The following is a 15,587-nucleotide window of genomic DNA, read 5'->3' as shown; positions in this document are numbered from 1 at the left end:
CCAGCCTTTATTAGTTCATCTTGAAACCGATAAACAAGCTGGAGTTGTTTATTATCAATCTTACTTTTTAAAACAAATCTTAATTATTCTTTTTTTTTTAACAAATAGTATATAGAGCTATGGTTTAATGCATGCATAAAGAGACAGTTTATGGAATAGTGAATTACTAAGCAGCAAACCATGGTTGCCTTTTCGTTTAAAAAAATAAACAAACAAGCAAATAAATAAATGGAGAGTTTAAAAGGGGTGTTGTGTGTTTTAAGTGTCGATTACAAGCATGACACCAGACATCTGTGACAAAAGAGGAAAAGAGCCTTAGGCTAAATGCGAGAGGTTTGCCCACAGAGGGGAGGCAGGTGGTAAAACCAAAGCTGAAATAAAAATATCAGAACAAAACACGTACTCAATGATTGATAATTCGATTTAGTCTATTGTTAGTCCATCTCTCCACAGACACACACACACACATACACATATATATATAAATATATATATATATATATATATATATATATATATATATATATACACACACACACACACACACACACACACACACACATATATATATATATATACACATACACACAGACATATTATATATATATATATATATATATATATATAAATGTGCTTACATAGACATGCGTATAAAGATCTCAATACATTTGAACTAAACTTAAAGATCTAACTGTTGTACTTTGTTTTAGCCATTCATTTAAACTGCAATTGAATTACTCTTAACTCCTTTTTTTAACTTTTATTAATATTCGTGCTGATTCTTGGAAAAAACGCAAATGTACTCACACTTTTTGACAAGGAATAACAAAATCTGAAAAAAGAGGAATATTTATCCTCACCTAAGGTGGAGCACCTCACCAAACACCCTGCAGCTTCTGATACTTACAAGTATTACTACGGCAGCATTCCCCATCTAATTGCGGAGGGCAATGAAAGTAAAACATTGTAGCTCAGGCCGTCGATACTTTTAAAATCTGCTCCTCAGATCCTTAATCTGTAAAATATAATCAGCGCACATGTTTGTAAAACATTGCATTTCATGTACAGGTTCCGAGGAATTATAAAAAGAAAAACAAAAGAAAAAAATGACAGGCATGCACTGTCTCTCAAATGTTCGTTTTTTTAGTGTTAAGAAGTTTTGCGAATTCGGCATAACTTTGTATTCCAGGAATAAGAGAATCCACCAAAAAATCCCGAGTCTTGCCTGGTCAGTGAAGAAGAGAGCGTTGGTGCCTGTCGGAGTGAAGTTCAGCATTCCTTTTGCTAACGGGAACGCTCTTTTGCATAATAATATACATGCCATTCCTGTAAACATAATTATTCATACCTATTTCTGTAGAGACTGATTTCAACCACTGTCGATCGTCTTGAGGAGACGTAAACTGTTACCGTGCGTGTGTTTCACGGGCAGTACTAGAGCTAACGTGTGTGCGGGCGGGAGCGGCAGTTAGAGTGAGGGGAGAGAGAGAGAGAGAGAGAGAGAGAGAGAGAGAGAGAGAGTGAGACACAGACAGAGCGAGAGAGAGAGAGAGAGAGATTGAGGGAGAGTGAGTGAGTGTGTGTGAGAGAGAGAGAGAGAGGGCAGCCCAGTCCCGCAAGTGGCCAGATGTCTTTATATCTGTCTACACGCTCTGCCTCTCAGCAATCGCCTTTATAATCTCACGCATAATTGGCCTTAATCTGATTATTTTCGGCATTGTCTTCTCTGAGTGACTTGGATAGGTCCACAGGGTTTTCCAAAGTACTCACGTGGTTTAAAACGTCATTTCCCAACAAAAGCCCAAGTTCAAAACACACATGCAGCAGTTATTTTCTATATCTGCGACGAAATATAATTCACTGAAATCCCTAAACCATAAACATTCACGCCCAGTGGACAGTCACCATATATATGAAAATCTCGCGCTCTCTCTCTTTTTATAAGTCATCAGCGCAGATACTGGATTTTAAATTTACTACTAGACACATAATTGCACATTAGATGGGTTAGGGGGTCCACTTTACACAAGGCTTCACTTTCCAAGCGCTCGTACAACCAAATTTTGATTTTGTTCACAGCAAGGGGTCCGCGGATTTATGCTTCTTTCTCCGGCAAATGATATGCAGCGGGACCCTTTCAATTACTTTTAAAATGCTTCTGAGACTGAGAAGAGAGAGATCGTCGTTACTCTGCCTTGTGAAAATTAGACTCTAAGTACCATCTGAAATTTTCAAGTCGGGGGTGGGATTGGACGAAATCACATAAACTGCAAAAAAGCAAGTATAATGGCGCATAATTGGTTCTCTAATAGCATTACACAAGGATAATAGCCTGTTACGGCCCCCTGCACGATTAAGTGCTTCCCTGGCGTAAAGCCTTTATGATATTAAGGGGGGAATATAATGATATTTTGGTTATTAAATGCGTGTAATTAATTTATGCACCACTGAAAATAAAGTTGGTATTATGACCTCGGCAAGATGCGACAGAAGATTAAAATCAGACAACTGTTGATAACTTTTTGTCTGTGTTTTGTCTAGACATTTTAAAGGGCTGATTGTTTTTTTGGATAGACTTTAGTAATTGAATATTTTATAAACAATAGCAGTCATTTGTACAGTGACGTTTTAGAGTCATAATAACTGGCATGCATCTATCTTAAAGGGGTAGTAAACGTTTGAACCGGCTTATATACAGTAAATACCTATATTAATTGAGTTTAACGATCTCCTTCCAAGAAATTAAACAAAACAAATCATTAACATAAAATGATTGCAGACCCCTTATGAGTTGTTCCAGCGCAATTATGCAAGCGCAGCTCATATTTTTTGAGAAACCTATCTCAATGGCCATATGAAGATGAATAATATCTTAGTAACTCGAGAGAGTTGTGTGAAAATTCTACTACGACTTCTAAGGGATGATTTGATTTCTGATTGGAATGAATATATATATATATATATATATATATATATATATATATATATATATATATATATATATATATATATATATACATACTTATATTCATATACATATACAGTATAAATGAATACATTTTATATATACTGTTAGAATTACCTACATATGACAAACATATGAAAAATGAATTTTATATACATACACACCTACACACACATACGCACACACCCAAACAGCATTTATATAATACTTGTCTGTATTGAATTCATAGCAGTAACCAGACACAGTGCTGCTCTTCAGAGCTTTCAGTAAATTTTTGCTATACCAAGCGTATCCAGGCTAGACATTTTGTGAAGGCTCTAATACATATGAAAAACAGAGTTATTAAAGGCATCATCTGCTTAAAGTTTTTCGGCGTATAACTGTATAAAAGACTGCATGAGAAGATTCAGGTAGGCCGCTTGTTGGAGTTCTCAAAACAGCCCTCCTTACTCCCATTTTATATTCGAGTCCGGTTTCTCTATAGGTGTGTGTGTCTCGGCGTCTACAGGGTGTGTTTTGGCCTAATTAATTCTGTCTTTCTTGAAAATTACAATATTTACCCAAAAATGGTGCTGATACTCTATCGGTAATAGTATTCTCAAATAAATAAAAAAAATCTACTCAGCGATCCAAAAACTATAGTTATTTCTAAGTATAATAGGTAAAGGAGCCTCGAAATGAAATACAGTACGCATTGTAGAATTTTAGTTTGGGAAAAACAGCAGTGAAGCCACAGAGGTTTTCTTCAACACTTTGCCTTTCAGCACTTTGGTCAGCGCCCTTTCTAAGTGTGCACACTGTTTTTCGTTTTTCTGCAACTTTTTATTTTGGGCGAAAATCGCGGATGTCTGAAAAGCACGCATTTTGCCCTCAAGTCCATTTACTATTACATTGTTATTTAGCACAATCAATGCTTAAGCACATTAGCGCGTTAATTCTGAGACAATTACCAGATCTGATACGGTCTGACTCTCTTGTTATTTATGACCCTGAGAGCAGGCTTCCTTCAGCGGCAGCAAGGTGACTGTTTTCAGGATTCTGTAACTCGTCAGTGGATACAGCCCACTCTGAAAACATAATAGTAATTGCCTTCTAACACGGTCCATCAATTTAATTCAGAAATAAGTTTTTTCGCCGATCCTCTGTTTTATTATGGGATACAACGTATTGTACAGAAGGCGAAATGAGAGATTCTAATAATAATTATAAAATTGAGCAAGGCGCGTGTAATAACAGCAGCTAAATTAAAACGTAAATCTAAAAAGACCTTTCAATAAATGGTTGTGTCGTTAGCGAGTCTGTACTAAATTAATAATGAACCTTATGTCATTTTTTTTTAACAAGAACTAAATTCAGGAACAGGGAAGAATGACCATTTGCATACAACTGTGGAGCTCCCTACACTGAATGGAAATCAAGTCAGCCATATATGTTAAATATTACAGAATTGGCTTTTTTGGTTTGAGTGGCTGAAGACAAGACAAAAAGGGAAGGCAGGGGATGACTTAAACTTAAACCGTACATTACACTGACACATTCCATACATTTAATTATTATTGTTATTATTATTAAAGTAGTAGTATTAGAAGTATGTTTCGACAGTTTTAGTATTTTTTTTATATTATTTATATTTCTAATAGATGTAAGATATTTGGACATCTTCTTCTTTTGGTTCTCCCGTTAGGGGTTGCCAAAGTGGATTATCATCTTCCATATCTTTCTGTCCTCTGCATCTTGTTCTGTTACACCCATCACCGGCATGTCCTTTCTCACCACATCCATAAACCTTCTCTTAGGCCTTCCTCTTTTCCTCTTGCCCTTAGGCATAAACATAGTATATAAAAAATGAAAACCTTAAGCTTATATGCTTAAGCAGAATCCTTAAATCATTCTGAACAAATATTGAGACGGTGCATTCGTATTCTTCAATCCTGTTAATTGACTGCAAACTAATAACGTCTAATGATTTGGTTACGGATCCTTTTGTGGAATAAACTGAAGTAAATGGTTATAGTAACCACAGTAAAGTCAGTTTAACATTCTGTGTAAGCAACAACCAGCGGGGTACCTTAAAGTGTAACAGACTGAAGTACACTGTATGTACGGTATATTGCAGTTATAAGTTTGACCAACACATATCGGCAGCTGGACGAATGGCCGCAGTTCACTTGAATATTCACTTGGAAAGTGTTCTGTGAAGAAATATCACCTCGCAAAGCAGCAGGAATAAGTTTAGAGGATATACTTTAAGCTTTCGGAAAATATTCCTTATCTTTTCAACACTGATAACTGCCTGTTATTCAATGACAGAAAACTCTCTATGCTATTGAACGTATAGCTTTATATAGATTTACTACAATGTAGATATAGGTGACATGTAAGTTCTTTATAGTTAATCAAGCAACGATGCATGCCTATATTCTGTAAACTACGTGACCAAATTTTCAGCAAGGATACGTATATTTTGCTATTTATTATTCAGTTTTAGAAATTTTCATTCCACACTACTTCCACTGATCTCTAAATTTTGACATATATAAACGTTTACATTTTGAACCTTAAGTCTCACTATCTTATTATTTACGAAAATAAAATATATATGATTAGTAGGAAATTCGAAAGACCAAAGCCATTCCTGCAGTCATATGCGTTTTAAGACACAAATGTTACCATAACTGTGGTGATAACCATTAAAAGGTTATGATGGTATTCGGTTTAAATTCAGCTGTCGCAATTAGTTAAAATCATTACATGCACTACGTGATATTAAGCGGTCCCTAACCTGCGCCCAAGGATAAGCTCCAGCTGCCCCGCGACCATGCCCTGGATAAGAGGATTTGGACGATGGAAGGATGGATGGAGTAGAATAATGAAAGATATTATTCAATGTATCTGAGAATAACGTTATGAGTGTAAAGAAATGAACATCGGCGTTAAAAGAGGAAATCGCGGGCAAGGGATCAATGATCTAATTGGAAACGCAATAGAGAATCCGTAGCAGCTGCATCTGTTCAACGGCAAGTCTTTAAAAGATCGAATAAGACTTACAAGAAGATATGAACGGGCTGAAAACACGAACAAATTATATGAAGAACAACTGTTCTGTACTGGTACGGTGGCACAGTGATTAGCGGCTTCGAGAGACTGGGTTGTTTGATTGGCTGCACTTTCTTTCATTTCTTTGTTTCTTGCGCCCTTTGATTGGCTAGTGACCGCTTAATCCTACCTCACGCAGCTGCCGCCTGGTTAGACTCCGCCCCGCCACTCCTCGACCTTGATTAGTCGGGTTTCAAAATGGTTGGATGGTGCATTCTGAAATTTTTCTTTTTCTTTTAAAGCTCTTAAGCAGTTTTCCCGAAAATATTTGAGTCAGACCGATAACAGAGACTTGGCAGTTACCTGAGTACATATCAAGAGTGTTGCATGTGTGCCCTTTAGGACTTAATGCACTCAGGATTTCTTTTTAGAAATAATCACATTGTAAAACTCCACAGAACGCTATTTGAATGCATTACAAGCACTGGCTGGGTGTGCTGCCATAAAATCAAAATCCTGCTCTGTAATCGAAACAGAGAATGACAGTGAGTCAAATTTTGGGCTGATTCCAGACACAATTAGCAGTAAAGCCTGTTGCTTTAAATCTAAAACAGTCGACTTTACTCTGGGCATTACGCATTTGGCATTTAAAGCAGTATTTGGCATTTAAAGATGTTAGTCGGTACATTTAGCTGTAGGGTTTGCCGTCCAAAATGCATAAACAGCCTTTAGAGTTCCCTCAACTCTGTGTGTTCCGCATTTGTCCTTTTTTGCTCATTTCAAGGCCCTGGGCTGTAACTGCGTATTAGTCAATGGGGTCCTACTATAATAGATTTGTGGGTTGCCTAAAGTTAAAAAGTCTGCAGTAAATATCAAGTTGAGTATTTGATTCAATCAAAACACACTCCAGAATACATACACACTTCTAGCTTGTTATTTGTATGTTCCAGATTATATAATTTACAAAAACTGAAAGGCTCAGTAAAGGCCTGCCATACAAGATAGTGGGCTTTCACATTTGCCTCCCAGATGAAATATTATACTTAGAAAATTCATTATATACAAACAAGAAATAAACAGGCTAGGCTTACTTAAATCATTTAAGAAGAAATGTGATCCTGTGTTAGGATATAGCGGGTTGGACAATGACTGACTGACTTTAAAGCCTTGCTCTTAAAAATATATACATATATTTATTGAAGCAGTATTTTACATTAAACAATCAATACAGAAAAACAACAGTAATGAACATTAACCATAAATCATTCAGTAATAGATCACCACTACATATGAGGACAAAAAAAAAAAAAATTACAAAGTTTAATAATGAGAGTGATCTCTACAACAGTATTAGCAGTCATTTACCCTTTGCATTTTGGGAATTCTAAGTAAGAATTTTTGCTTCAGGAACTAAAACATTAGAAAAATAAATAACATGAATAAATATAACATTAAATAGTAAGGAAAGCAGTGTAAGAAACAGCACAATAATATTCAAGTATGTCAAAAGAAATAACCAAATGGATCCAACAGTGCATATTAATAAACCAAATCCACTTAATGACAGCCACAGCTTGCTGCAACCATATCATCATATTGTTTCAGAACGACATTCTCTTCATCGTCAAAATATAAAAGATTGATTGAGTACAGTTTTTCTGGTACACAGCATGGAGTGTGCACCTCTCTTGTCAGTTTTAGCGCATTGACAATGGATAGGACAGTCGCATGATTTGTCGCTCTTAAGCCTTCTCCGAGTGGGAATGGGCACGCTCCCTTGCACTGATAGGCGTTGTATCCTTTGGGTGAAATGATCCATCCTGACCAGCCGATCTCTTCAAAGTCAACATACAGTGGTAACCGCTGACAAGACATGACTGGTGTTTCAGGGTTCCCCGGAGCTGCACGTGCTGTCCTGTGTTTATTCCCTTGCACATCTGAGTGGACTGGAATTTGACTTTGGAAAGGCATAATAACTGAAGATCCATCAGTAGGGGATGTTTGGTGAGCTAAATAAAACAAATCAGTAGAAATGAATCCAACAGCGTTCACTCATAGAAGAGCACAGTACAAAAGTCATATATTTTGAGTTTCTGAGAATTTGTATGGCTCTATATGAATTGTATCATTTCAACTCTAGAGAAGCCCACTGATGCCTTATTCTAGAATGCGGGACATATTTCGAGTATAAATTTTGATTGTATAGTTATTATTTTTATCAAAACTAATACACAAATTACAGTGGTTTTCCACTTTACAACAGGATTAATAGACTCTTAACTCTCTTGTATCCGCCATCGGAGTAAACAGGCTTCGGAATGGATAAATGGACATGACGAGAACATGAGCGATGTAACTTTCTTGCTGCACCAATCAACTGGTGTTGGAATACTTGACAATTCAACAGATTAAGCTCACAGAGATCTACACATTCACTGAATCTGTAATGAACTGCATGAGAGAGCTCTTTTACTCTGAAATGCTCTGTGTGCAAGTCATCATGTGCTCAATTGGGCTGCTGTACATAGCTGTTTTCTATAGTTCTGTTCTATGAGCAACACAACAAGGTTGTACTTTTGTGTCCTCTTGTATCAGCATTCATTCTACAGTATTTTTAACAGAACTTATTTGATACAACTTCAAGGTCCCTGGGGGCCAGAGTCTATTCCAAAACCGCTGGTCACAAAGATTGCATGCATACTTACAATCACCCATATTGGCCCATTCTGCTGTTATCTTTTAACCAAATATGCACATCTTTGGGATGTGGAAGGAACACCTGGAGAAAACCCCACACTGACAACAACCTTTTAAAGACCCAAACCCATTTTCCTCTACAAATAGGTATAGCAGTGGCACAAGTTGCTGCCTGCCCCACCATGCTGGCCTTGTATTGACACGTGCAGGAAAGACATTCAGGTATGACAAAAACAAAATGGGTGAAGAATTCTTCTCTGCTATACTATTGTGTCTATTCATACATTTTCAAAACACTTGGTAATAATAAAGCACCCTGAGGTGGTCCCAGTAAGCAGTGGCACAGAGCACTTTCACCTTGGATAGGATGAGTCCTCCTCAGACACACCCTTAACTTGTTCAAGCATCTACATACTTTCATATGACTTCTTAAAAAGTTAAGAGTGTCCCCCAGCAGGAACAGGTGAAATGAAAAATAAAATCCTGGTAGGAATTGGGCATACACAGAATAATTTGAGTTTAAAAAAACTCAACCATCCAGCCAGAATGATCATGAATACTAGGTGGCCATGAAAACTCAACAAATTATATATATATATATATATATATATATATATATATATATATATATATATATATATATATATATACACACACAGAGAGAGAGAGAGAGAGAGAGAGAGAGGAGTTAGGAGCACATACTGATACAGTGCATTGCTGCACTCACCACATATCAAACCAACTCATAATCCAGATTAGGACCTGAGTGCAGCCATGCAACGGGTGACACCTCAGCACCACACTAGTTCACATGGAGTGGAACAGTGTGAGGTTATTTATGGTGGCTGGAGTGCCAATTCTGCCACCAACCCCCAAGTTTTTGTCTCCAGGTTAAAGGGCCTGCATGCAAGGCTGGATGCAGATTAGGTGGCCATGAAAACTCAAACTCAACCAACCAGTCAGAATGATCAGAAATACTAGGTGGCCGTGAAACCTCTTAAGCAGATGAATGGCCACATTGGATCAGACGTAATCACTGTGAGGCAGTGGTAGCAGTCAATGCCCACCATGCCAACATCCACTCAAAAAATAAAACACAAGCATACATTCTCAATCAACTCAACTCACGGTCTTCCCCAGTAGCACTTGGTGGGAAACAACCTTAGGCAAGGCACCAATCCTACCCATGCTCACCTCCACCCACACTCACTCATCATGGTGCAAGCGTCGATATACCAATTAGCTTAACCTTGCATGGCTGTAGGGTGTGTGAGGAAAACAGGAATACTGCTGGGTTACAGGCGCTGACAGACACAGGGAGGATATGTAGACTTCACTACTGACAACAGCTGGCTTGGGGATTTAAATCCCTAATGTTGTATCCATGATGCAGCAGCACTAACCACTGTGGGCAACATAAATGCAATAAAAAGCTGACATGAGAATATGTGAGCTAAATCAAACAAATCAGTAGAAATGACTCCAACACCCTTCATTCGCAGAAGAGCACTGTTTAAAAGTTATGGTTGATATTATGAGTTTCTGAGAATTTGTATGGCTCTATATGAATTGTATCATTTCTTTTCTGAAGAGGTCCACTAATGATTTATTCTAGAATGCAGAACATATTTTTAGTATATGTTTTGATTTTATAGTCATTATTTTTTATCAAAACTAATGTACAAATTACAGTGTTTTTCTACTTTCACTTTAGAGTTTTGAAAACTAATGATGCTGCAAAATTAACATATTGGTGAGGAAAGGTCCCATGTTACAATATGTAGTGCTTTGGTGGAGGACATTTTAACATCAAACTGAATGAAATGAACTAATTATCCATCCTCCATATCATATACCTGCCTAGTGCAACCCAGGACTGCAGTTTTCTGCACTTGGCACAATACAGAGCATCAGGCCATCATGGATTACATTCACACACAATTACTACAGTGGACTTGACCTTTCAGATTTGCCAGTAAACCCATGTGTGATCGATAGAGAGAGAGAGAGAGAGATCTGTGGAAGTTTGATTGATCGATCAATCAATCTATCTGTCTCTGTTTCTCTCTCATAGATTCCACAAAGACCCTGACTGGGCATTCAAGCCCAGTCCCTTGCTTGTTGGCCAATTATATACTATATATATATATATATATATATATATATATATATATATATATATATATATATATATATATATAGAGAGAGAGAGAGAGAGAGAGAGAGAGAGAGAGAGAGAGAGAGAGAGAGAGAGAGAGAGAGAGAGAGAGAGAGAGAGAGAGAGAGAGAGAGATGTATATCTGTCTGTCTGTCTATCTATCTGTCTATCTATCTATCTCGCAGCTTCCATAAAGACCCTGACTGGTCATTCAAGCCCAGTCCGTTGGTTGTTGGAAAAGTTATCTAGGGTATGCATCTCCATTAACTAACGAAATGCACAGACATATTCAGAAGACTGAAACAAAATGTGGCAATATGCTAAGGACAAGAATAGAAAAGTATGAGGTAAGAAAAACAATTGGGTTGCAGTCTAAAATAAACACATAATTGGCCGAGCTCTTCTTTTTTTATATAAAGATCTGTAAGTACACTTTAAAAAATAAAGGTGCCAGGCAGTTCTTCAGAGTTATGCCTTATGGGAAACATTTTTGGTTCCCAAAAGGCTCATCACTATGAAGGTTCCAGAAAGGCCCTTTATTTATGTAAATCTTTAACAGGCTCCTTGCAGTAAATAACCATAAATAGATGGTTATCTGCAGATTTGTGAAATACCAATGGGTCGTGATTTTAAAAGGACTCTCACTGCATACAGTTCCGCAGGCTAAGTCCAGCTCTTCATAATCTGTTACTGTCCCTGCTATTTAGCTTACCATACATTAAAGATTTTAGTTTTTCTTTTCTTTTTTTCTTCATATTTGGAGGTTTTTCAAAGCACAAAAAAAAAACAACTTCAGATATAAAGAACCCTTCAGAGAATGAAATGGTGTTTTGTCAAGCAATGGTTTGAGGAACCATACAAACCAGGAACCATAAAATGCCATTAAAAGAACTGGTATTTATGGTATGACATATAAATAACATAATACTCTCATTCCTGATCCAAATCAAGGACAGGATCAGGAATTAGCCCTAGACTGGGAATAGATTTACAAAATTTAGACTTCCAAAATAATAAGTCAAAATAAATACATCCATCCATTTTCCAACCCGCCACATCCTAACTACAGGGTCACAGGGGCCTGCTGGAGCCAATCCCAGCCAACACGGGGCACAAGGCAGGAAACAAACCTCAGGCAGGGTGCCCACACAAACACTAAGGACAATTTAGAATCGCCAATGCAGCTAACCTGCATGTCTTTGGACTGTGGGAGGAAACCCACGCAGACATGGGGAGAACATGCAAACTCCATGCAGGGAGGACCTGGGAAGCGAACCCGGGTCTCCTAACTGTGAGGCAGCAGCGCTACCCACTGCGCCACCCCAAAATAAATACAATTCACCCTAAATAAATTAACACTTCTTGACTTAGTCAGTGGGTAACTTATGTTCTATACTATTTGAAATTGGAAAAAATTACTTTTGCAAAACTTTTTTAGAACGTGGCAGGATCTAATCAATAACATTTTAGAATAAGCATTTAAATTGAGGAAGCAGATTCTCTTCCCCTTTTTATTCTATTTATTTACTTACTTACCTTTTCTACTATTAAAGTTTCACTATGTCGGCCTAGCACTCTTTCTCATGGGTTGGGGTTGACTTGATTTGAACGTAGTTTTCTAAAATTTCACTTGCTTGTATTCAATAAAATGTTTTAAAAAATGTGAAAGAACTGGTATTTTTTAGGAGGGTAGGTGCACTTTGTACTGGAGAAAGAAAACAAAGTGGTCTATATTGCAACATAAAAAATATCAGGCTAAAACAAAAAAGCAAAACAATCTTGACCTGGGATCACAAAAACAAACCTCTCCCAGAATAGCAAACCTTTAAAGTGTAAAAATCCTACCACCCTGGTGACCCCTGAAATCCTAAATCAGGGTCTCAGCGATCACCAGCGTGTACAGCAGACACATTGGAAAATTGGGCTGTCTGACGCAAAGGCTGGAGAGTTTATGAAGATAAAAATCAGAAGTCAAATTCCCATCGGAGCTACCTGTAATTACCACATCTCACTCCAACTCCAAGATCCAGGCTTTGTACACATGAAGATTACTGTCAAAGGCGCTATATAAGATAACATTAGTAATAATAGTACCCTGTTAATGACTGGTTTATTTTATAGTGGTTAGTAAAGGCTGTGCTAACGTGATCTTACAGAAGGAAAATTTACAAAGGTAATTAATTACATGTTATTAAAGGGAGTACCTAACCAAATGAAACAAAATCAAATAGCACGTTAGACTCAAATGTATCAACTGCCCGTAAACCTTCCCGTCGCCCTTTTTTTTTATCAATGTGTATAATGCATAAAACAAAAAAAGTGCTGTACCTGGTAGTGGCATGTTGCCAGCGGATTCCCCTTTTCTGTCATCCACAGAGAAAAGCACAAGAAAACCTCGGGCTTCCTCGGGATGCCTCACTTGTTTTGTAAATCTGCCAACAGAGGCTTCCCAAAAATTCCCGGAAGGGAGAGTGAAAACAAGGAGTAAGCCGTGATTTGAATTGCTGTCGAGAAGCCATTTAGACACCTGTAAGGAGGAATGAGCGTGTCAGCTAATCAATTTCATTAAAGTGATCATCACGAAGGGCATCTACAGGCAAAACAAAAGCGGCCATGCAGAATTCACTGACCGTCAGGGTGACATTGAACACTTCCCACCCCTGTGTGTGAAGGGGTAGCAGTCTTGAACTAATCAGGTTGCCTCTCCACGGCTTAATTCCGCTTTCCATCAACTCGTAAATATCAATCTAAGCGAAGAACAGGAAAAACAGCAGGTTAATTATAAACCAAGGCTAATGGCCGAGCAACAACAGCAATATTAAAAACAAAAAAGTTAATATTCATTACTTTGCCAAAATGATGGACAAATGATTTCCCAGGCACGGTGCTTTGCTTCTTCCTAAATATCCGTAATTCAGCTTTGATGAGTTTTTCATTCTGATGGACTGATGATAAGTTGAAGTAGTATAAAGATCGACCTGAAGGAACTGAAACAGTGAAAAGACCAACAATTACCACCCATTTAATCAAACAAGGCGTATAGCTGGGAGAGCATAACCTCAAACGAATTTGACTCGACCGAAAATATACATACATATATTATTATTATTTTTTTTTTTTTGTGAGTGGGCAAACGCGGTAAGGTACTCACCTTTATCTTCAAAACTTCGGACAATGTTGCCTTCCAGAACGCTCGGATATCTTGTTATTCCATCCGAATCGGCCACCGTGTTGAACAGGTCCACCATGAACTGCGGGGCCTTCTTGTGAGACACAGTTTTTTGAGGCACGTCATCAAAGTCAAATATTTCATGCAGTGCCTGGATGGCTTTGGAAATGACCTCCTTTGGTTCGGTCTCCGGGTCGGGTGTCCCAGTTGGGACTCTGAAGAGCAGTACGGGCTCTGTGAGCAAAGCCAAGGCAACGTAGAATGTCACCGTGGCATAGCGTGACACCTTCCACTCAGCCATCGTTACTGTCCACTGGGCTAACATGCACTGTTACAGACTCGACTGTCGCCTCCATATAAACTTGGCACGCGCTCCACTCTGCGTGCGTGCGGCAGTTTGATGTCAGTGACCGAATGGACCAAACCACGGTGAGGTGACAGGGCCTGAATAAACAGTGCTAATTGATTACATTGTTTCAGCTCACTAGGTGTTGTTTTTTTTTTTTTTTACATTTTTTTAACATCGTTTTGGCCATTGGACTTGTTGCATCTGCATTCAAACTTTCTTAAGTAGAGCCGATACCTTTTTCATTCCCTCATTTTAACAGAAGGTGTACATTTCCGCTTTTGGAGAGCTTAGAAATGAGAATGTGCAACAAATTTCTTTCCAGCACGAATATCTTAAAAGGCCTGAAACAAACGGACGTGGCTCGAATATTGTGGAAAGATGACTTCAGTTAGGAAGAGAAAATAACGGGATAATGAATGTTTATGCAACAAAAAAATTGCAATTCATTTATGGTTGAGAATGCCACGAACTTTCAACAACACAAAGTTGCTTTGAGGATTGTATTTTGTAGTGTGTAAATAAAATTAACTTTTCAATAGCCAGTTCCAACCTTGTAAGATTTCTTAAGTTACCAGGCTTGATTGTGTTTGTCATACTTTTGTGTTGATATTGCCAAGTGTTGCACTGTCAATGTATGTATGTATATGTGTATATATATATATATATATATATATATATATATATATATATATATATATATATAGAGAGAGAGAGAGAGAGAGAGAGAGAGAGAGGCACCTGCGAGGTCAGGTCGCCTGAGCAATGGCGACTGGTGATGCCACCTCCGCGTGGCACCGCATCTCAGTCCAGACACTCTTCGTGTGTATAGCTCTTAGCTGCCCTGCTCATTCCATACTGCTGACTCCATTGAAGTGTTTGAAAACTCTTTACTTTGGTGAGTTTCTGTCTAACTGATATTTGCCAGTGAGGCACGGTGGCGCACTGGTAGCTCTGCGGCCACAGAGTGAGGAGACAGGGGTTCGCGTTCTCTGTCCTCCCTGCGTGGAGTTTGCTGTTTGCAGTATATAGATGGTTCATCGTCCCCCTACTGCATGCTCTGCATAGCTCTGCCTCGGTAAAATATGGCGTTCCCCGTGTGGTTATTGGTTTCCTCTCACAGTCCAAAGACATGCAGTTTAGGTAAATTGGGGATACTAACTTGGCCCTTGTGTGAAGTTGGGGTGGGTGTGCGTGCTCACCCTGCCATGCACTA

General features: G+C 38.2%; 2 protein-coding genes across 2 annotated transcripts in view; both read right to left on the bottom strand.

Moving 5' to 3' along the window:
• drgx (dorsal root ganglia homeobox) overlaps positions 1 to 1,534 on the bottom strand; it is an 11,783-nt gene extending 10,249 nt beyond the window's left edge. Inside the window, exons 1-2 of the mRNA XM_039773840.1 lie at positions 1,349 to 1,534; positions 908 to 1,015 (exon numbers count right to left, since the gene is read on the bottom strand). Coding sequence (XP_039629774.1) covers positions 908 to 965 — 58 coding nt within the window. The 5' untranslated portion in view covers positions 966 to 1,015; positions 1,349 to 1,534. The remainder of the gene's footprint in view (positions 1 to 907; positions 1,016 to 1,348) is intronic.
• Positions 1,535 to 7,352: 5,818 nt separating this feature from the next.
• Positions 7,353 to 14,500, bottom strand: LOC120519125 (bone morphogenetic protein 2-like). The gene is made up of 5 exons (XM_039742245.1): positions 14,008 to 14,500; positions 13,704 to 13,843; positions 13,487 to 13,603; positions 13,185 to 13,383; positions 7,353 to 8,010 (listed from the first exon to the last, which is right to left on the bottom strand). The coding sequence occupies exons 1-5, from the start codon at positions 14,348 to 14,350 to the stop codon at positions 7,559 to 7,561; spliced, it is 1,251 nt and encodes a 416-aa protein (XP_039598179.1). The 5' UTR covers positions 14,351 to 14,500; the 3' UTR covers positions 7,353 to 7,558.
• Positions 14,501 to 15,587: the final 1,087 nt, after the last annotated feature.

The sequence above is a fragment of the Polypterus senegalus genome, chromosome 1, assembly GCF_016835505.1.
Source record: "Polypterus senegalus isolate Bchr_013 chromosome 1, ASM1683550v1, whole genome shotgun sequence".
Lineage (NCBI taxonomy): Eukaryota > Metazoa > Chordata > Cladistia > Polypteriformes > Polypteridae > Polypterus > Polypterus senegalus.
Note: the sequence above shows the minus strand (reverse complement) of the source record. Positions and strands in the feature narration are given on the sequence as shown.

Bases quoted from the DNA above. Each gene is read 5' to 3' on its own strand.
- LOC120519125 (XM_039742245.1), bottom strand. From the start codon at position 14,350: ATGTTAGCCCAGTGGACAGTAACGATGGCTGAGTGGAAGGTGTCACGC. The intron at 13,844-14,007 runs GTGAGTACCTTA...TCACTGTTTCAG, and splicing joins CCGAAGTTTTGAAGATAAAG to TTCCTTCAGGTCGATCTTTA. The intron at 8,011-13,184 runs GTACAGCACTTT...TGTTTTATTTAG, and splicing joins TGGCAACATGCCACTACCAG to CTCACCAAACATCCCCTACT.